Genomic DNA, 22043 nt, shown 5'->3' on the forward strand with positions numbered 1-22043 from the left:
TTTTTCACACAAAATTTAATGCAAACTCTTTGCTCCATTTTTTCGAAAGAAGAAAATCGCCGAGCACACCAAAACCTTCTAACCTTTTACGCCTCTACCAGAAAAACAACACGAGCTATATAGTCAAAACTGTGAACATATGATCGTGACGAGTGTACCAACACAACAAAAAATTTAAAACTTGAATGTACGTAGCCCGCGAAAATTGAAAAGTCACCTTACTTTTTGAACACACCTCGTACGTTATTGTGCATTGCAGTTGCCCAAACATTACTCCTGAACATAATGCAGAAGGCGCCGGTTGAGAGCCATAGCGCTTCGAGATCGAGGCCAGCGATGAACAATAGAAAAAGGTCACCGAGAGATCAAGCAGGCTGTAGTACCCTCAGATCGTCTTAAGGTGTTGAATTTTTTTGTTAAGTTGCTTTAAAAAATGTTTCCAAGCAAAAGAAGTTGCGAACAGTTTTCGTCGATTTTACCGGTTTATGAAATCCGACAGTAAATAACCAATTTATGTCACTTAATTTAAAACAATTTAAATTAAATCTTTATGCAATTAATATTTTGAACAAAATTAATTAGCTAATAATTAAATAAATACTACAAAACATGAAAATCCTCAAATGATTATTTTCATTGAAATAATCAAATTATTTTCACTTTATATTTTTAATTAATAAATTTGGATTCTTGTGATTTAAGATTTTAAGGTTTTAAGAAAATGGAAGCAATTCTTCAGGGTCCCAAGACATTTTTTTATATTTTTTATTTTGAAATATAAATTAAATTTCATAAATTTCGAAATTAACTAGATTTTTTCAAGCAAAATGATTCAATTTGGTAAGATTGAAAAATCAAGAAAAAATCGATTAAATGCCAGTAGAAGCTGTGAAGAGATTGACAAAGAATTTTTAACGCTAAAAGATTTTTTAAAAATGCAGATTTTTGTTAAAGATTTCAAACCAAAACTTCAAAAGAATTCTAAAATGTTTCCAGAACTTTAATTAAAATGTTAAAGAACGAGTTAAGGCTCTTTCTCAGGCTCGAAAATTATCCCATATATTACCCAAAACAGCTTCTCTCCTACAATTTTGAATTGTATGATTTCATATTTTAACCACAGAATATAAATGCCTGAATACAACCCTTGGACAGAGAGCTTTTTTTAAAAAATGGCCTGGTTCTCGTTTTATACCAATTAATTGAAAATTGATGCATTTTTTGCGCCTGGGAAGTAGCAAACCGCCACCATGAGTGTACTCATGGTGCACATAGTTCATGGGGCCTCTGGATGGCTATGCAAGAGCGGGTGGTCTAGAGTGTCATTTTTTCGACGATACTTAAAACATCGTAAACCCAAGCTCGAGCCCTGGATTTAGATTGAGTGCCTGTCATGCCTCACTCCACTTTCCTATTGTTAGAGATTACAGTCAGTTTGAAGAAATTAAAAATGATCAAATTCTAAGGAATTTAATTTTAATACTCTGCATTCGGTTCATTACATAACGACGAGACGATTAAAAAAAGGTAGAAGAAAATCGGTTAATCCGTTCAATTTCTGGATACACCTTTTTTCTCTCTTCTCCGATTTTACTGCAAAAAGTACTGAAAAAAAGATACTGCGTCCAGAATTGGAAACTGTCGAATCAGAAAAGTATGGAATTTCCATTTATTTTATTTTCATTTTCTTATTTATTTTATTTATTCATTCATTCATTCATTTCATTTTTTTTATTTTCATTTCATTATTTTAATTTCATGGTGACAATATTCCAGTGAAAACTCTGCGATCATAGACAATCATTATTTTCCTATCTTTTTTCTTGAATCTTTATTTGTTTCTGATAGAACTGCTTGGCGTCACAATGAATGTGCTCTTGGTCAGAATTAATTAAATTTTTTGCTTCAAGATTCATATCTTGTGGTTCAATTTTGTCGCTTTTCATTCAAAAAAATAAAATATTATTCACAGAAAGCGGATGAGCCTATTTTTTCTTGGTGGGGACCGAGCCATAGAATTGTAAAATTAAATGACAGAATGTGTACAGTTTATATTCTGTTAGAATTTAATAAAAATTATTTATTCATTTCCAATCGTTATACAATATCGAGTGTTTGCGAAATAAGTCCATACTAATAAATATTATTTTCAACTGTCCTTCACCCCCCCCCCCCCCCCCCCACACACAGTGCCCCATACATGACCGTAAAATAAAAAACTACATTTTCACCTTCATTATTGTTAATTTTTAGCAAATATCCGTCGTATTTTTCAAACAAATAATTACTAGCGGACAATTTGAATATTTTCCGATGTTTACTTTTTAAACATTTTTCAATTCTTTACAGTAATGAAAATTATTTAAACCATTTTTTAATCCCGAAAAGTATAACAAATAATCGTATTTTCTGATTAAAATGTAATGGTTTGCCATTGTTTGGAGTAGTTCATTTTTCTAAAAACATTATATCATCATTTAAGCAATTATTTATGGTCTATTTTTCAAATTTCTGAACATTGAGCTGGAGATGTCTACTTTTCCTAAATTGTTATCCTATGCTACGTTTTGTTGAATAATTACATAATTTTGATACATTTTTTTTAATGTTTAATAAATTTCTATTCGTTTAAAAAATCTTAATTTGCTCAATCAATTTATTTACGATAATTAAATAGTGTATTACATGACTGTATAGTGTATACCAAGAATAGATGAACCACCTTTTAATTGTTTAAGCAAATATAACTTGTTTAAATACTTACTTTTTAAAAAATACTTTAGCAATAGTATTTTCTGAGATAAACATAATATTCAATGATTTCGAGGACTAGTAGATTCTGCTAAAATGTTAATGTTATTGTTTATACAATTAATTATTGTTGGTTTTTTAAAATTTCAGTAAAGTTAAGTAAGAATGGTTTACATGAATAAAACTACAACATCAACGACAAACAGAAAACAACAACATCAATAAAAGTTGCTTAGGATAACAATTCAGGAAAAGTGGACATCTCTGCCTTACTTTTTAGAAATTTTGAAAAGAAGCAATAAATAATTGTTTAAATAATTACATAATGTTTTTAGAACCATTTTCTACTCCAAAAAATGACAAAAAATGACATTGCCATCAGAAAATATGATTATTTGTTATATTTTTTGGGATTAAATAATTTAAATAATTTGCATTTGCTTCAACCATTGGAAATTGTTTTTAAAATTATGGAAAATTCCACATTATTCCGATTTAACAATTTCCTATTCTTGGCGCATGATCTTTTTCAGGATTTTTGTCGCGGAATCTGAGAAGAGAGAAACATATATATCATTTTTACGGGCCATATTTCTAACTTCCTTGCATTTGCTTCTGTCTTTCGATAAAGACCGCACTAAATCACCCGTCAATACTCACTCGACTCACTAAATCACCCGTCAATACTCACTCAACTTTCCTGTAGTTAGAGATTAAAGCTGGTTGAGAGAAATTAAAAATAATAAAAATATTAAGAAATTTAATTTTAATAATTTGCATTATAGGCTCAATACATAACAACGAAACGATTAAAAAAGGATCGAAGAATATCGGTTCATCCGTTGAATTTCTGTTATTAGTTTGGGTAATTTTCCATAATATTGCATAACATTATAAATATTATTATTAAGTAATTTATTAATTAATTAATTTATATATAATAGAAAATTATTGATAAATTAATATAATTTTTTAATTAATTAATTAATGACCATATTAACCGTTTTTCCTAATCTTTTTTAAATTTTTTTCGTAAATTATGACGGGAAATTTATGCAGATAATTATAATGTAATTGAGTAATGTTTTGCCTAATTTTAGTGACTGTAAGAGGTGATCATTATTGACGGATTATTTATTCTGGTCTTTATCCACAGACAGAAGCAAATTAAAGGAAAAGTATAAGTATGGCCCGTACACACGATGGACATACCTTTCTTCTCTCTTATCAAATTCCACACCAAAATTGCTGAAAAAAGATCCTACGCCCAGAATTGGACATTAATCGGAAAAGTATGGGATTTTCATTCATTTTATTTTCATGGTTGAAACTTGGAGGGTATGCAATCCGCAGCCTTTTCTTGAGCAATTTCTTTTCCAGAATTATCAATTGAAAACTCTGCAATTATAGACATTCATATTTTTTCTATTTTCTTTGTTGAATCTTTATTTGTTTCAAATACAACTGCTTGCATCACAATAAATGTGTTGTTTTAGACAAAATTGATGAACTATTGTGCCTCAAAATTTATATTTTGTCGTTCAATTTCACTGTTTTTAATTCAGAAACTCAACATATTATTCACAGAAGCGAGGAAGCCTACTTTTTCCAGGTGGGCATCGAGCCATACAATTACAATATTAAATATCACAATGTGTACAGTTTATACCATGTTAATTTTTACATAAGTTATAAATATATAAACAACAATTGCTAGTCAATCATGAATAATAATCAATAATAAACTGTATTGGCCTAGTACTGCAGATCAGTACAGAATTTAAATATCATTACGGCATTTAGCCTTACCGCGCCAGTAACAACTGTATATACTGGCCCAGTATTTTAAGTCAGTACATAACTTGGTCATCATTAGGGGTTTCACCAGTACCACGCCAGTACCTACGTTATTCACTGGCCCAGTAATACATGTCCGTTCATCCCAGGTGGAAATGTCGGTAGCGTGCCGGAGTTCGCCACCGGCGGAATACTGGCCCAATACTGTCCACCAGTACAGACAACCTGTGGTTCATCCAATACTGGCAGAACTTTGGTTGCACGACCGGGGCGACACTATGCCAGTAGTACCAAAATATACTTAAAAAAAAAACACGTCTACAAATGTTGTCAGGGTGTTTTGAAATGTCGAGAAATTGACTATACAATTAAGGTGAAAACATTTTATTTCTATTACTTTTTTAAGCAAAATATTCTAAGTTCCACCTCCATGAAAAATTTTAAATGTTCAAAAAAAAATTAAATAGGATGTATGTCTTAATCGTTGTAGAATAGTCTAAAACTAAAGCGTACTATCGACGAATGTTGCAATAGACTTGCTCCCTTTGTATTAAGCTGCTTAAAATTTCATTACAAAAGACCTCTGGGTCCCGAAGATCTATGTGTGGTCACTAAGGGTTAAATAATTCAAAAACACACGAAATGAGAAAGAACATTAAAAGAGACAAAAAATTCATTCATAGAGGCCCTACAAGACTGTCATTACAAATTGTTGAATTTTCGTGAAAAATCTAAAATTATAATTTCAATCGCAAAGAAAATTAAATAAAAGACACATTACAATTTTTGGTGAATCTGTTCAAGATACAATGAAGTGTGCATCCAAACAAAAATATAGAAATTTGTAATTAAACACTTTTCGATAGTATGCGTAGTTCTTCTTTCATCCTAATGAAAGAAAACTAGTAAGAGAAAAATTTAATTTGTATACAAAGTATATAAGGCACGAAGAAAAATTAATAAACGACACATTTTAAATAGGTCGTGGCTTTTGGTGACCTGCTATTATATTAAACATCGAACAATGCGTTTTTTTATTTTACTTAGGAAAATAACAAACTGAACAAGTTGAAACAGAATGTTTAATAACAAAAATTGTCTATATAGGGTGCACACCTTTTCTTAATTATACAAACAACGAAAATAGTATGCTTCAATGAAAACGCATATTATGAAGTGTAATAATATACATTTATTGTAACGATACAATGTATCCCGTGAACTGATAATACAATTTCATGCAAAATGACGAACAAATATTACATTTATCTTGACAAATAAAGTTTGTTCTTTCTTTTGCAATATTTAAAAAAGCAATCCCAGTTTGGGTACAGAAATCAATTCAATATAAATTTCATACAATAGTGTTGAACATAATGTAGAAAAGTAGTAGGAACACATAAAAAAACTGAGGCTTCAGTAATATTGTAGCTGAAGTAAAAGTTGGCATCCTTTAAAACTTAGGTTCTGAGGTAACAGTTTTTTGGAGGGTTCCTTTTTACTACTTTGATAGCCGATTGATGGCCGTTCACGGGTGCCGATGTTCGCAACTGCGCATGGGCAGAAAATCGCAGGTCTAATCGAAATTAAGAAATGCTATAAATAATTATACAGATAAATATGATCAAACTTTTTTTTTGTTTTTGTGTAAAACAAATAAAATTAGATAATCGAAATACCCATCTTCTTAAAAAAAAATTACTGCATATTATATAATGGTTAATAGTCTCGCACGTTTTTGGTACATGAGTAGTTTACTTTTTACCCGTTAAATGTGATTTAATCCAAATTATTAAGTACAATGTGCATCATTAACTTCTACAATGTTTGAAGTGAGTCAAGCTGGATGATGAAAAGGCTCTATTATAACCATTGTAATCCATACTTTGGGTTCCTTCAGACACCATTTGTCATTATCGGTTCCTTTTCAGCAAGAGTGGGTCCTTTTTCTTGCAGCTTTTTTGGAACAAAAATTCGTACGAATAGAAGCCCCAGTTTTTTATGTAAAATAGTACAAAAGTCGTCTTTTGAGGAACGGAAAAGTTGCAGTGGGAAAGTTCTTGGTAAAGATGCCCAGGTGGAAATATTATATATAGTTTCTATATAATGTAAAGTTTTATATAGAATATTCTTTTGTTTTATACATTTTTTGTATAAAAAAATGAATATTATATATAAAAATTCACACTATATATAAAGTTTATCTAATTTTTCCGCCTGGGTGTAAAGAAGTTATCTTAAAATGTATACGTGAATCCGATTACAAGTGGCAATGTTGACGTTGCCGTTTTTGACATGGAATTGAGAATTATCACGTGTAATGTCCAATATTCACAATTTCTTTTTCATTCATCCGATTGGAAGAAAACTTCGCAGAATTACTGCAACCTATAATATGAAGCTCGAACACGACAATGAGACATACTTCATTTGCAATGAATAGCGATACATTTACTTGTTTGATCTTTAAATGGTGATTTAGATCGTACAGAATGTTCTTTCGCTCTCATGTTAAATTTCCTTTAATAAATATTGGAATGTCACCCTTACATTTTCAACCACAATCTGACCGGTGCAATTTTCCCTTCAAACTATTTTTTTTAAATTAACACAATATGGTACTTTCCGAATATCAAAATGAATTAACTAACATAGTAAACCTTTAACTAAATTCCTTTTTTTTACTAAAGCATTTCAAGCCTCCACCAAGTTCTTACACTATTTACTGACAAAACATGAATTGGCGATAAACACTAAATCCTTAACTGAAAAAGATTATAACTTTTTAACGAAGCAGTTGCATTTTCAATCATAAAAGATAATATTTGTATCAACAGACTTACAGAAATATATAAGATGACTTCTTCACCGCTTTCAGTTTTTTCCGAAATGTCTGTTTCTTTGATTGTCACTTTCTTCTTTCTTTCCTTAATTTATTATCCATACTTCTTCGATTCTCATCAGTTTCGGCGTACTCCTTTCTTTCTCCAACTTGTCGCTTTTCCGCCGCATGTACCTCCCGCTATGTATTTGGTAATTGTTCTTCCTCCATATTGTAACATATGGCTTTGGCAATTTAAGGATCATTGGAAACTGAAACTAAGTCACTAATAATTCTCTTCATTTCGACAGACAATTTTACTTTCCAACACTTTATTGTACATTGTGCACTTCAAAAATAATGTCTTCCCGAAATCTGCAATGTCCTTTTTTATGAATACAACAAAACACTTTTGTCGTTTTCTGACCTACGAATGGAATTTCTTGTTTTTAAGAGTATTTCTCACGATTAACGGAAAAAAGATGTGTCCTACTAAAAGAAAATGTCTCAAGAAAGAGGGACACCAAAATCCGCCCCTTTTTTGCGCCCAATGTAGTTTTTAAAGGAAAGAACATAAATAGGCGCAAAAAAGCTCAAAATAATTTTCAATACATGCTGTAACCGTGTTTGTCATTAGTTTACCCGAACACCGAAAACTACTCTATCAGGAGGTGGAAACTACACCTGTTCCATGAAAGTGGGTGAATCAGTGTATAATAGTTTTTCATCATAACAGTATAATATGTACCTGAATTATACTTACTTAGTAACTTAGTCATTAAGTACTTTGTCACTGAGTACTTAGGGAAAGTAGAAAGTGATACGTTTCAATATTATTTTGCAAGCAAATCCTAATATCAATATCAATATTTTTTCAATGTACATTCTTTAAAAATAGAATTCGATTCTTAGTTTTTTATCTTTAGTTATTCATTTATTTATAGTTTGGATACATGTCCTTTACTTAATTAATAAATACTGCCAGGTAAATCGCATTTTTCTGGCTTGCTTCTCTATTTTTCTTGGCACATTGTTGAAACTTTATTTGCTTTTTTAATACTTTCCTATGTTTAAAAAATCTTCTTTTTGTTTTAAAATGGACGTGGTCCAATACTATCCCAGGTCTATGTGGGACTTGCATGTTGGTGGCGGTAGTGAGAAAGTGTACAGTGACAGGCGGTGAGAAGTTTTAACGAAGTTTGTGTGGAAGATTTGAGTGGAGTGTGAGGGTGGAAGTCTATGAGGTGAGTACGGTTGTGAGGGGTACATTGGGAAGATAGAAATTAATTTACATTGTAGTTGGAGGGGTGGGATTTGGCTAAATAGGGAAAATAAGGTTAGGTTTGCAAGGGAGCGGGGTAGTTTTGTGTTTAGTTTTTTGGGCCTTCATGGCGGGCAAGGGTGGTTCTTGTAGTGATGGGGGATGTTATTGGTGAGAAAAAGGTGGCTAAAGGGGATGCGAGAGGTGAAATAGGGCAAAGAAACTGAAATTTTAGGGCGGTAAGCGGCAGCAGCCTTAAGAGTCATCTGTGGGCGGCAGTGAGTACTTTTGTGTATGGATAGGTTACAGTTACCGACGGACGAGCGGGAGGTGGGCAGCGAGAGTACTGGCAGCGCTGGTAAAGAAGTAGACGGGGAGGAAATTTCCAGAGGGACACGACGTCCAGTTGTGCGTGGCCTGGTGTCAAGTGGCGCGTCAGGGAGGGGGAAGAATCGGAGCCGAAGAAGCGATCAGGCAAGGGAGAGAGCGTGCACTGCAAGTGAGGGGGAGGATCTTTTGAAGAGGAAAAGGGAAAGCAGAGAGAGTCCGGAGAAAAGCGCGCTAGGGTCCCTTTAAAAAAAACGCACGAACACGTAGGACCCCCCCCCCCCCCCAAATGGAGGGTCAGACGGAGAAGGAGGCTATTGGGGTGCTGATAGGTGAGATCAGAGGGTTAATGGAGTACGTAAGGGGGGCTATGGAGCAGATGGAAAGTATGAGGGAGAACCTGAGGGTAAGAGATGAGAGATAGGGAAAGGAACTAAAAGAGCTAAGGGGAAAAGTAGAAGGATTGCAGAGGGAGTTGGTGTCGGTAAGGAAGGAAAAAGAGGATGAAATAAAGGAGATGGAAGAAGATATTAGGATGTCGAAGAAAAGGGCAGAAAAAAGGCTGGAGAAGGTGGAGGGTAGATCGGGAAGGGAAGCAGTTGACAGGGGGAAGGTGAAAAACAAAGTATTTGGGAGAAAGTGGAGATCATGATAGAAGAGGAAGTGGGAGAGCGTAGGAATGAAAAGGAGAGAGCAGATAGGGAAAGGATAAGGGCAATGGAGTTGAGAATAGAGAGAAAAAAGAAGGCAGATGGGAGAAATAATATAGTGATAAGAGGATTGAAGCTCAAGAGCGGGGAAGAAAGGGACGGGGTGGAAGCGCTGCTACAGAGCATAGGGTGGGTTAAAGGCAAGGAAGGAGAGGAGCGAAGGGAGAGCAGTGAAGGTAAGGTATCGGAAAATAAAAATAGACGAGAAAATGTGGGTATGGGACCAGGAGAAGGAGGTGTTGAAGGAAGTGCAGGGTAATTTGTTTCGGGGGAAGTAGGGGGTGGGAGTATAGTAGGGTAGAGGAATGTTAAAGGGGTTGTACTGGAATGTAGCAGGGGTAAAAAAGACATATGAGGATTTCTGGAGGTATATTCAGGAATTTTATGTGATTGGACTGGTAGAGACGTGGGTAGAGAGAAAGGAATGGGATAGAGTAGAGCGAAAGTTGCAAAGGGGATATTTGTGGAGGCTACAGGAGACGTTCAAAGTAAAAAGGAAAGGAAGGGCTAGTAAGGGAATTAAAACAGGGGTTAGGGATGCATTAGATGAAGAAGTTCATGGAGAGGGAGAGGGGGAGGGCGTGCAAATGAGGACTGTAAAGATAAGAGGGGTGATGTACAAGTTTGTGACTGTCGGGAGACTTTAATGCGAGAATTAGGCAGGAGGAGGGCCTCTGTACCAGGAACGGGAGAGCTTTGAAAGAAAATCGAAGGATAAAATAATAAATAAAGAGGGGGAGATTCTAAGAGACTGGATGGAGGATAGAGGGTGGGCGGTAGCGAATGGTATGGTAAAAGGGGGCGAAGAGGGATAATACACGTATGTGAGTAAGAGGGGTGTATCGGTGATAGACTACGTGATCATGAATATGCAGGGGTTTGAGGAGATAGAGAAATTCGCAGTAGAAGAAAGGGTGAAATCAGACCATCAGCCATTGAATTTGTGGATACAGGGGGAGGCGGGCGAAAGCAGGGTGGGGAAGAAGGGTCGTTAGGGGAGAGGTTGTCATGGACGAGAGAGGCGATAGAGAATTATCAGGAGCAGTTGGGCAACGTAAGTTTTGAGGGGGATTCCGTGGATGAGATATGGGAGAATCTACAAGAGAAAGTGAAAGGTTGTGTGCAAAAGATGGTATTTAGGAAAAAGAAGAAAGGAATGGTAAAGCCGTGGTGGGATAGGGAATGTAAAATGATGAAAAGAAAGGTAAAAAAGAAGTACAGGAAGTGGAAAGAAGGAACCGCGAAAAGGGAGGAGTACGTAGACATCAGGAAGGAGTTTAGAGCGATGTGTAAGAAGAAATAGCAGGAAAAAGAAACAGAGCTGGAAGAGGAGCTGGGAAGTGTTAAGACAGAAGGGGACGTGTGGAAGATAATTAATAGGTTTAGGAAACGTAGGGTGGGTATACGTGAGAAGATAAGGAGCGACGAATGGAAGAAATTTTTTAAGTACTCATTTCAGGGGTCAGATACTCGAAAGAGAGATGAGGGGATTAGAAGAAACAGAGAAGTACATGAAGAGGAGCTGAACGACGAGGAGATAGAGAAGCAGATAGGGAAGTTGAAAAAATCGAAGGCAGCAGGGATTGACGGGGTATAGAACAAAGCGTGGCTGTATAGGGAGAGGCAGGCAAATTATAGAGGAATTACGCTCATGAATACTGCGTACAAAATATACGCGATGGTGCTAGCAGATAGGCTGCGAAAGGATGTTGAGGGGCAAGGAATATTGCCGGAGACGCAGGCGGGCTTTAGAGAGAGAAGGAGCTCTATTCACAATATTTACGTCTTGCAACACGTGGTGGATAGAGAATTAACCAAAAATGGTGCCAAAGTGTACGCGTTTTTTGTAGATCTAAAGAGCGCGTTCCCGTCAGTAGATAGGGGGACGTTGTGGGAGGCAACTGAAGAGAGGGGAGTGAAGAGGGGCCTGATCGAGAGGGTAAGGGAGGTATACGAGGAGACGAAAGATAGGGTGAGAAGAGGGGAGGGAATCTCTGAGGGATTCTGGATGGATAGGGGGGTTGAGGCAAGGGTGGCCGCTTAGCCCAACGCTTTTTGCAATTTTGATCGTGGATATGGAAAGTAAGCTAGCGGCGGGAATGTTAGGAGGACTTAAGGAAGGAGGAGTCAGGATATGGTCACTCGCATATGGAGATGACATAGTGCTGTTGGCAAAGAGCGAAGAGGCTTTAAAGGAGATGATGAAGAGGTTGAGACGATACTTGGGCAAGAATAGGTTAGAGTTAAATGCGGACAAGTTGAAGGTTACGGTGTTCAGGAAAGGAGGTGGGAGAGATGGGAGAGGGGAGTGGAAGTGGAAGGGAAAAGCGGTACAGGAGGTGAAAGAGTTTGTGTACCTGTGCTTCCTGTTTCGAAGAAATGGGGGAGTGGATGGTCATATAAAAGAGAGAGTGAGAAGGGCAAATATGGCGATGAGGCAGGTGTGGGGGCTGGGAAGGAGATTCTTCGTAAAAGATTTTGAAAGGAGAATGAAATTGTTTTATTCGCTAGTGATGAGTGTCTTATATTACAGAGTGGAGGTGTGGGGTTGGACGGTAAGTGAGGAGGTAAATAGGGTACGGGAGAGGTATGTAAAGTGGATACTGGGATTGGCAAGTAATACGCCGAACTATATTGTCAGGAGGGAGGCAGTATGATCGCGTTTAGGGATTATAACAGGGAAAATATGAGGAGACATTTTTGGAAGAGGGGGGAAGTAAATTGGTTAGGAAGTGTTGGTGCGAGAAAGAGAACAGACGTAGTGGTGCAAAGATGGAGGTGGAAAGGGAAAACTATTTTAGAACGAATAGATTGCAGATCGATGAAGTTAGCAGAATGCACGAGGAAGGAAGGGAGGTATATGAGTTTGTTCAATAGAATGGCATGGAGAAAGAGAAGGCAGCAGGAGAGGAGAGAATAAGACAGTCAAGGTATAGCGGAAACTATGTGTGGATTATACCAAGGGAGAGAATGCAATATTTGTGTAAGAAAGGAGAGCACGGAAGTCAGGAACTTATAGCGAGAATGAGGTGCGGTTGCATGGAGAAGTATAATGGGTTCTGGCTTTCTAGAGAAAAGAGGATGTGTGAATTGTGCGGGAAGGGGGATGCAAAATTGAAGCATTGGTTGGAAAAACGTGAAGAGGTGGAAAGGAGGGGGATAAGCATGGAGGTATTGTTGCATGAAAGGGGTGACAAAAGGGCAGTAGCATGGGTGAAGGGGGTGTTGGGTAAGATAGAGAAGGAGAGAAGGAAGGAGGAAGAGGAATGGAGAAGGAAAGATTGTAAATAGGAGAGGAAGTTGATGTAAGAGAAATGTAAATATTGTAAATAGTAGTTAAGTATTAGGTTTTAGCCGCGGACATAGAGGCTGGTAATGCGAGGCATAGCGAAAAAAAGCGAAATGCGTGCGAGACGAGGCGCAGCGAGGAAGGTTAGGCTATAGGAACGAGCGGATAAGTTATAAGGTGTGGATGGATGGTACTTTGTAAGACGTAGTTGTAAGAAAATTCTGTAAAAAATGGAATTGTACGCAACTCAATTTTTTAAGGCCAGCAGGCTGAAAAATAAATGTTTATCTATCTATCTAACAAGAACATGTCTAAAATATTTTTTTATATATATTTTTTCTATACTTAAAATCAATTAGTTCCAATATATGATAACTGACATAATTCTACTTATTTAGCCCCTTTCAAACCTTGAAACAGAAAAACTACTACATTATACAGTCGACGCTATTTACCTTGCCGCGGATGGGACCGTAGGAGAGTAATTTTCCTGGAAATGATGTTCCCCCACTCTCAAGTCTGATGCTGATGCGTGGTGCTCGATACAAATTGTTTCGCTTGCTACGTATGATGCCGCCCACGAATCAGTGTTTACAAACGGTGAAATTTCGATCTTCAGAATACATAATGTGGAAGTACAGTTCTTAAATTCCCGAGAAATTAAGTTTAGGTTATATAACTGAGAATATGACAGAATTTATGAGAATTTAAGAGAATTTTAAGATTTATAATTTTTAACAATATTTTTATTGTTCAGGTTATATTAGCGATTGAATATACATTATTTTATGGCTCAAACATATTCAGGAATTACAGTGTTTTACATACAAATAAAAAATTTTCGATTGTATTCATTTATTAAAAAAAAGTTTTTTCTAATTTAAAATATAACTCTTTAACAAAATAATTGAATTTTTAACATAATAGTTAAATATTCAATCTAAAGAGACAAATTTTCAACAAAAAAGTGTCATAGTTTGGATTTTAATCAAAAAAGAATGAGATTTATACAACAAAATAAAAGAATTCTAAAACCAAAAAGACGAATTTCCAACAAATAAAGATTTTTTACTCAAAAAATAAATAAAAGTTTACCTAAATTATTGAACCTTTAAACCAGAAGACAAATATTCTTTACAAAAATGCAATTTTTAAACAAAAAATATGACTGTTTAACAAAAAATTAATTTTCCACGAAATCGATTGAATTTTCAATCCAAAAAGACGAATTTTTAACCAAAAAGGATGACTACTCAACAAAATTCTTGAATTCTTTAGCAACTAGTTGCATTTTTATCAGAAAATATGAAATTTATCTTAAAGCAAAAGAATTTTTTATTAGAAAAAAAGTTGAGTTTTCATCCAAAGAAAGATTCCAGTTAACTCAGTAAATTCTCTTTTGAAAAGTATTCTCTTTGTTTAAATTCTTCTTCTTAGTTGAAAATGTAAGCATTCTAATTAAATAATAATATATTTAGTCAAAAATTCATCTCTTTGGTTAAACAATTATTTTTTAACTTAAAATTTATTTATTCAATTTTTGATTATAAAATGATGACCTTTTATAGTTCAAAATTCGTTTTCTTGTCTGAAAATTGATTTTTTAACTTAAAACGTAATTATTTCAGTTTTGGTTGACAATTTATCTTTTTCTAGTAAAAAATAATTTTTATTGTTGAAAATTCAACTATTTCAGTTGAAGACTCATTTCATTTAGTTTGAAACTCATTTTTTTACATAAAATTCCACTACAATTCTAGTTGAAGATTCGTCATTTATGTTGAAAATTCATCAGCTGGTATGAAAAAATTTGTATTTCAAAATGTATTTTCCGTTTTTTGTTGAAATGTTCTTTTTAGTTCAAAATTGATCTATTTCAATGAAAACTAATCTTTTCGTATGAAAATTAATCTCATTTTTTCAATTCATCTCTAGCAAATAGTTGCATTTTTATTAAAAAATATGAAATTTATCGTAAAACAAAAGAATTTTTATTATAAAAAAAGTTGAGTTTCCATTTAAGAAAGATTCCAGTTAACTCATTAGCATTAAACATTAAATTTTTGTAACAAAAAAATAAGTTTCTACGAAAAAAATGAAATTTTTAATCCAAAAACACGATTTTCTTTAACCAAAAAGGATGCATTTTTAATAATATAGTTCAATTCCCTACCAAATAGTTGCATTATAATCCCAAAAATATCAATTTTGTACTAAAACAGATGAACTTGTAATAAATTTCTTTTTAAAAGTGAAACATTCATCCAGACAATATTTCAGTTCATTTTGCAACACCAAAATATAAATTTTAAACAAAAAGTACAGTTTAAAATAAATTCTGAGATTCTTATAAATTCTCACAGAATTTATTTCTGGGCTATATTCTCGGTAATATTCTCATTTTCGATGCCGTTCTCAAAGTAATATAACCGGCTCAGAACTCTATGTGGAAGTAATTATCTCACATTTTGTTCCAAAAAATTTTGAGTACATCGTTCTCTTGTAGAATAAACTGAAAAATAGGTTAGAATTTATGAATTATTGATAAGCCTTTGATTCAATTTGCGATACTTGAGGTTATCTCATTTGAGAAGGATTATATCATAAGACATAAATATGATTTCGAAATTCTTTTATACGCCTCATGAACAAAGCATACAATGACTTTTTGCCCTTTAAAATTGCCTGAAAAGACCTAAACCATTGACGCGCAACGTAAATAGCGAGCGGAACAATTCTCGGATGCCGAGACGTCGCGGTCTTGGTGGGGGAAGAGCTCGATCGAGAGTTAGGGGAAGTGACAAGGTAAATAACGGTAAGGTAAGTAGCGTCGACTGTACTGTTATAATGAAAAACTATTAGACGCTATTTCACCTACTTTCATGGTACCGGTATAGTTTCCACCCCCTGATAGGGGTAGTTTTCGGGCAAACTAATGACAAATCAGGTTACAACAATCATTGACGATTAATTTGAGCTTTGTTGCGATAATTTTTGTTTTTTCCTTCAAAAGCAACGTTAAGCGCAAAAAAGGTGCGCAAAAAAGGGTCTCTCTTTGTTTATCTTTTGAAGATAAATCATTTGCATTTCTCACATTGGTTTCATATTCAGCAAAGCTTTACTGGAAAATGGCATTATTCATTTCATTAACAGCATTTTCGATGAATAACAGCAGAGCCATCGTTTCAACTGGCTGGTTAATGAAATTGTTCTTCACAAAGCTGAATATAATCTGTTGAGTCTTTTCAAAATTTATTGTGCCTGCAGAATATAGGCGATAGACTACTAGTGGGGAGACGGACTTCTTCATTGCAATTGCTTTTTCTCAATCAGGGGGTCTGAAAACGTAAAGATTTCATGAAAGCCGACAAAGCCAAATTTCGCATGAAACTGATACCTTATCATGACGATGATGAATATCTTCTTTCATTAATATTTATATCAATAGCATTATTATTAAGAATTGTTAGAATCTTGCGTACAGCTTTAAGTGTTTTTGGGAATGATGACACTTACTCTCGGCCTTTTTTTTCTTTCCTACTTCCTGCTTATACGTTTTTCTTTTTTCTTATCAGCTTCCGTTGCTCGTCTGATTCTTATACAACTCCTACAAAAGGAGAGATGCTCTTACAGCTACTACATACTTTGTGTAGATCATTAGTATAACTTAAAATGTTTATAAACATTACATAACTGTACACGGTTAAAATGTTTCCAATCATAGTGTACTTTTAATATTCATTTGTATATTAAATCTAAAACTTCGGTATAGGGAATCGACATTCAAAAACTATGTATATTGATATTCATCTACCTCATATTGACCATTTATTAGACAAGTAAGATATTTGCACTTTGAACAAATCTAAAACGATTTTGGCAACATTCACAGCGAATTTTAGAAACATTTCCATCCTTACGTTGCACTTTAATTATGAGTATGAATGTAGTCGATGAATTGAGGGTTATTGATTCATTTTTTAATATTTGACAAGATTTGAAGGCATCAAAGAATTTGGTATACATGTATATTAATATGGCAACATAACGGTACATTAAAATTAATGTACAGTATATGCAAATGGCTTTACTCACATGTATATTAAAATTCGATCATATTTTTTTAACACTTTACGTACATACCCAATTCACCAATTTTCACTATTTCTTTCCTCGTCTTCTTCTTTCTTCATCTATTACCCCAAATGTTCTTCTTCGTGGACTCGACTGAAAACCGAAGGATCGGTCCGGCGCATCTTTCCTGCTGCTTCATTCTTTTTTCTACAGAAAAACAAGTACATTAGTACATAAAGTACATGATTTTACACCATAAACTTTTTAGTATGTACTTACCCAAGATATTCATCTTTTGATGCACTTCCTTACATGATCTTGAAACATATTTGTACAGTTTATGGAGTGCTTGTAACAAGAATAAAATTAATCACTCGGACTGCAGATACTGCCAAATTTGTAATTTGATTCAAAATTTTTACAAGTATTCCATACACCGTATTTCACAAAATGCATTCAAAATATGTAGAACAACATTTTCATTAATTTTTCATTTGGCGCAAAGCCGCCACTCAATTCATTTGGCGCAAAGCTGCCAGTCTTTTCGGCACAAAGCTTACAATATTTCTCGCGCAAAGCTGCCAATTTTACAAGCGTTAAGCTGCTACTTTTTTCGGCGCAAAGCTGCCACTTTCTTTGGCGCAAAGCAGCCACTTTAATCGACCCAAAGCAGGCACTTTATTCGGCGCAAAGCTGCCACTGAATTAGGTTTACAGCCATCCTATTGACACTTATTTGGTGCAAAGCTCCCTATTTCATGCGAGATAAGCTCGCAATTAATACGGTGCAAAGCTGCGACTGCATTCACCGCAGAACTGACAATTTATTACGTGTAAAGTAGTCACTTTTCTCGCACCAGTTGTGATACTGCATGGGGCATGAAGCTGTCACCTAATGCGACGTAAAGCTGGGACTCATTGCATCGCAAAGGTGCCTCATCGTTCAGCGCAAAACTGCATCTGTCAGTGGCGCCGGTATATTTGTAAAATTCATTCACGAATTGTCATTAGATAATCGCAAATATTTCTTTAACTCTTTCACCCATTTTCGTCACATACTTCCTTTTTCCCTATCTTTTGTCTTCTCTTTCATCCACATTTCTGTTATTCTCAGTTTCTCTGTTTCTCTCCTTTTTTTTGTGTTGCCTTTTTAAAAACTTTCTTCATTTTCTTTTCTTCGCGTTTTTTTTTTCACTGCTTCATGCAGTAACTTCTTCTCTGCTTTCTTCCTTTTCTCTTTCTCCTTCTTCTCTTCTTGTTTCCTCTTTCTTCCCTCATCTGCTTCTTTTTGGGCATGTAGAATGTAGGAGGGATCTCTGATCTGCATATTTCTATTATGTCGACTGTCCACTATTTCCGAAACTAAACAATGGGCATAAAATTTTATTAATGTCGCTTTCATTTTCACATTCCTAAAATCATCGTCCCGTACTACTTTAGTTGTTATGACACCGAGGGGTGTCCATAAAGCAAATAAACAATAAGTTCTTCCAGTAATCTGTAACTGCCCTTGAACATGGTAATAGTATTTGTGCTTCTCTCTTAATTTTGTAAAGGATTTGTCTTCGGATAAGTTCAACACACTGGCAATCTTTTTATCATAGGCTTCTTGTGGAGTATACTGCCTTGCAGAGTAGGAACATTTAATTTCAACAATGCCATTATCATCAATCAAGCCATCAAGTGTTGCTCCCAGACCGCATATATCAGCATCAATAAAGAATACTGCAGCTTTTACCCTTTTGGTATAGGATTTTCTTCACTGTTTTTGCACAAGATGTAGTCTCTAACCTGCGGCAAATGTTTCCAAAGTGTGAAGCTGACAGGTAATCAGCTTTTACGTCCCACGACTCTGAACAATCTGTTTGAGCTACCGTTCGTCTTTCAATATTTTCTCAATTTTCCTGATTATTTTTCAATTTTTTATAGTGCTCATCTTCCTCATCTTTATATATTTTTTCATCAAAATCTGGTTTCTAACAATGAGGTCCATAATCCTTGTCGGGGACGTCCTTCTTCTTTTCTCTCATTTGTGATGATTGCATTTTGCGTTTATATTGCCTTCTTGCCTTCATCATTGCGTTGGTCCTGTTTCTTTTTACTTCCAATTCTTTGGCAATCGCACCTCGTCTACTAGTGTGCTCGTAATATTTTGTAAACAGTTTACGAGTGTTGAAATGAATAACAGCTGAAAGAACTCGTAGGTTATATTCATTTCTTTTTCCATAATTTATGCGTTTTCCTCCTATGTACTTAGCGATTATGCTATTAAAACATTCAGCCGGATTGTTCGTAGCATTTCGCAACAAACTTTTTGCATTCACTGCTTGGCGATTGACGCACTTCTGCAATGAGGAAAAGACACCTCGCTCTCGCAATTTTCCTACTACAATCACTTCGTTCGGTTTCCATTTTCCATCGCAGAAGTACGCCAGAGACGCGCAGTCCTTATGCTCTCCAAATACATGGCTCAGTATGTTGCATATGTCTCTTCTGAGACGTTGAACCTTTTCATCGAAACTCGTATTTTTTTGTAGCCTGTAGTCGATCGCTTTCTTTGCTGCAACCTGAAATCGGATACTACTGCCTCCTACAATTTTCTTTAAATTGTCGCATTTGCCACTATTGGAAACGTCAATTACAACATTTGCTGCGTTGCGTAGTAAATTATTTGTGCACTCGATTTTCTCCACGCGGAATCCATATTCTTTTGCAGGGATTGACTCCCTGAATTTGATTGAAGACGCTGCTGTCTCCATCGCCGATAAACGTTTCATAAAGAAGGTTTTGTTCATTACTCATTACTCCTTTAAAACCTTCCAACGTAGCATCACTTTCCATACTAGTAGAGCTGGCATTAGGATTGTGATTCCTGAAGCCCTCATGCATTGACGGTGGTTTTTCCTGCTTTTCGGCAAAATCGCAAATGGAGCACTGCTTATTTCTTATATCCACGAATAAGACTTGACCCGTATTCAGTCCAATAATTACCACAACACTGAACTTTGAGTTGTACTTTTTTTCAGAGACCTCGTTATCCAGGATCCATACGTAATTATAGCAATGGAAGCAATGCCATTCTTTACTTTACCTTGTCCTTGGGCTATGTTAAATTCGCCAAGGGCGTCGTCCGCCATTACCTTCTTCGCGAGTTCCTTTATTTCTCGATACAGCTCATCACGGCTATTCCAATACTCTTTTTGGTTCATAATGCGTATGTTCATTGCTGCAAACAACTCTTCCAATTGTCTATGACCAATCCCGATTGAAGTACCACCAAGAATCATGACTTTATTCACATCTTCATTATCTGGCATATTTGTCACTTTTAGAATACTTTTGCAATGCCTGCATTTGTAAGTTAATTGAACTTTACATCCACATCTTCTGTACCTCACAAACTGAAAGTCGTCTTTTTCGCACATATTCATCCGTGTCGACACAAACATTGTCGAAACTGTCACTGCTGTTTACTTCTTCATGAGATGTTGAGGTATCAGTAAAGTTTCGAGAGGTCTCTCCAGTACTATTTTTTTCTTCATTGAGTGAAGTGCTTGACGTATCACTACTCTTGAGGGGGGGAGGGGGGGCAGTATGGAAGCTTCTTCGTTACCATCGTAAGATAATTCTCTTATTATATATAATTCTCTTTATTCCTTGCATTTTTCCTGCACCCACTGCAGTTATGCTAAAAGTACTTACGCTATTTTGTGCGTCTGGATTATTGTGGTTTGCCAAGAAGAATGCTGTTGTTGATTTGACGTCATTAAAAGGAATCATGCATTCTGCACCACCAACAGATGTGACCTTTCTACACCTGCCCCTGGAATGTGGGTCAAAAACCCATATTATCTTATTTTTTTTGCAAATTGCCACTGATTTCTCGTTCAACGTCAATATTAGTGAAGTATCCGTATTTAAAACGGAATGCAAACATTTATGCAAGTTAGGCAACTTCAAACTTTCATCCTCAGAATAATCAATTACAAAGTGTCCAAAATATTCCTACAACATGTTTAACTTAAATTCCTTGGACTCAATGCAAGTACGACTCAGAACCTCTCCCGATAGCAAATATTGAGAATTCTGATGATCCGAAACATTTCCCCGTTTGCGAATGCTTTCAACGTATACTACGTCACCAATATCCAGTATTGCATTAATCGCTTTCTTATCCCACATCATGGGGTCTTTTTTTGCACACATCGCAAGCGCCACAGCAGAATTGGCGGTACACTGTCTGGATCTACTAGATTCGTAGAATTTCTCATCGCCTTGATGTTAATCCCCACACATTATTTTTACGGGTCTTTCTATTGCTAACCTCAATTTTACTTTCTCTCTTTTGGAATCTGAGCGCGATTGAGTCACACAGCACCACACTTCATTATCTTCAGACGCAACTTCAAGTATGGCATCTTCATTGAGGCATGATTCCACATGATTTCTATCTTGCATGTGCTTATCTCTGCCTGTGGTCACCAGTTGCTTCCACCTCCCTAAAATCTTAGAATGGATAGCATTCACCAATCTCTTCATTTTGGGCGATGCGTTATTACTGGAACCTTCCATACATTGAACATTATCACCAAGCTGCACATGAAATAACTGTGGAAAATCTTCTCCACTTTCTTCCTCGCACACAGGTGATACGTTTTCACAATTGCCATCTCCGTGTTCTGCACAAATCGAAGCAGAATTGACATCTTCCTCTGTCAGGATACCTTGTAAATTATGCATATTATCGCAGTGGTCCTTCGTCACATCTCCAACTGTTTCCTTATTTGAAGAATATTCGGCACTTTCTTTCTCATAGTAAGGTGACATGTTGTCAGGAAGGTCCCCATCCGCTGTAGAATGGAAACCGCATGCTACATCAAGTTCCTTGGTAAAGTCTTCGAAGCTATCAATATAAGCGGATAATTGTCTGTGGACACAATTTCTGCTTTGTCATTTCGAAACCCTTTCCTTCGGCTGAAAAGACGAATTTATACACTCTTCTTTGCCGGAATTA

The 22043-nt window shown here is 35.5% G+C and overlaps 1 protein-coding gene across 7 annotated transcripts in view; it reads right to left on the reverse strand.

The window, feature by feature from the left end:
- Positions 1-22043, reverse strand: part of LOC117180893 (histone-lysine N-methyltransferase SETD1B) — a 436186-nt gene that overhangs the window by 170684 nt on the left and 243459 nt on the right. Inside the window, exons 8-12 of one of the 7 annotated variants that reach the window (XR_004468070.1) lie at positions 17100-17237; positions 16473-16563; positions 16051-16294; positions 7392-7796; positions 5859-6504 (exon numbers count right to left, since the gene is read on the reverse strand). The exons of 4 other annotated variants lie outside the window; for them this stretch is intronic. Coding sequence is in view for 1 of the 3 variants with exons in the window: in XM_033373479.1 (XP_033229370.1) it covers positions 17146-17237 (92 nt within the window). In the remaining 2 variants the exon portion in view is untranslated. Of the gene's footprint in view, positions 1-5851; positions 7797-16050; positions 16295-16472; positions 16564-16994; positions 17238-22043 lie in introns of those variants that run through there. 2 more of the 7 variants (XR_004468069.1, XM_033373479.1) reach the window with 2 other exon arrangements.

The sequence above is a fragment of the Belonocnema kinseyi genome, chromosome 9, assembly GCF_010883055.1.
Source record: "Belonocnema kinseyi isolate 2016_QV_RU_SX_M_011 chromosome 9, B_treatae_v1, whole genome shotgun sequence".
NCBI classification, from domain to species: domain Eukaryota; kingdom Metazoa; phylum Arthropoda; class Insecta; order Hymenoptera; family Cynipidae; genus Belonocnema; species Belonocnema kinseyi.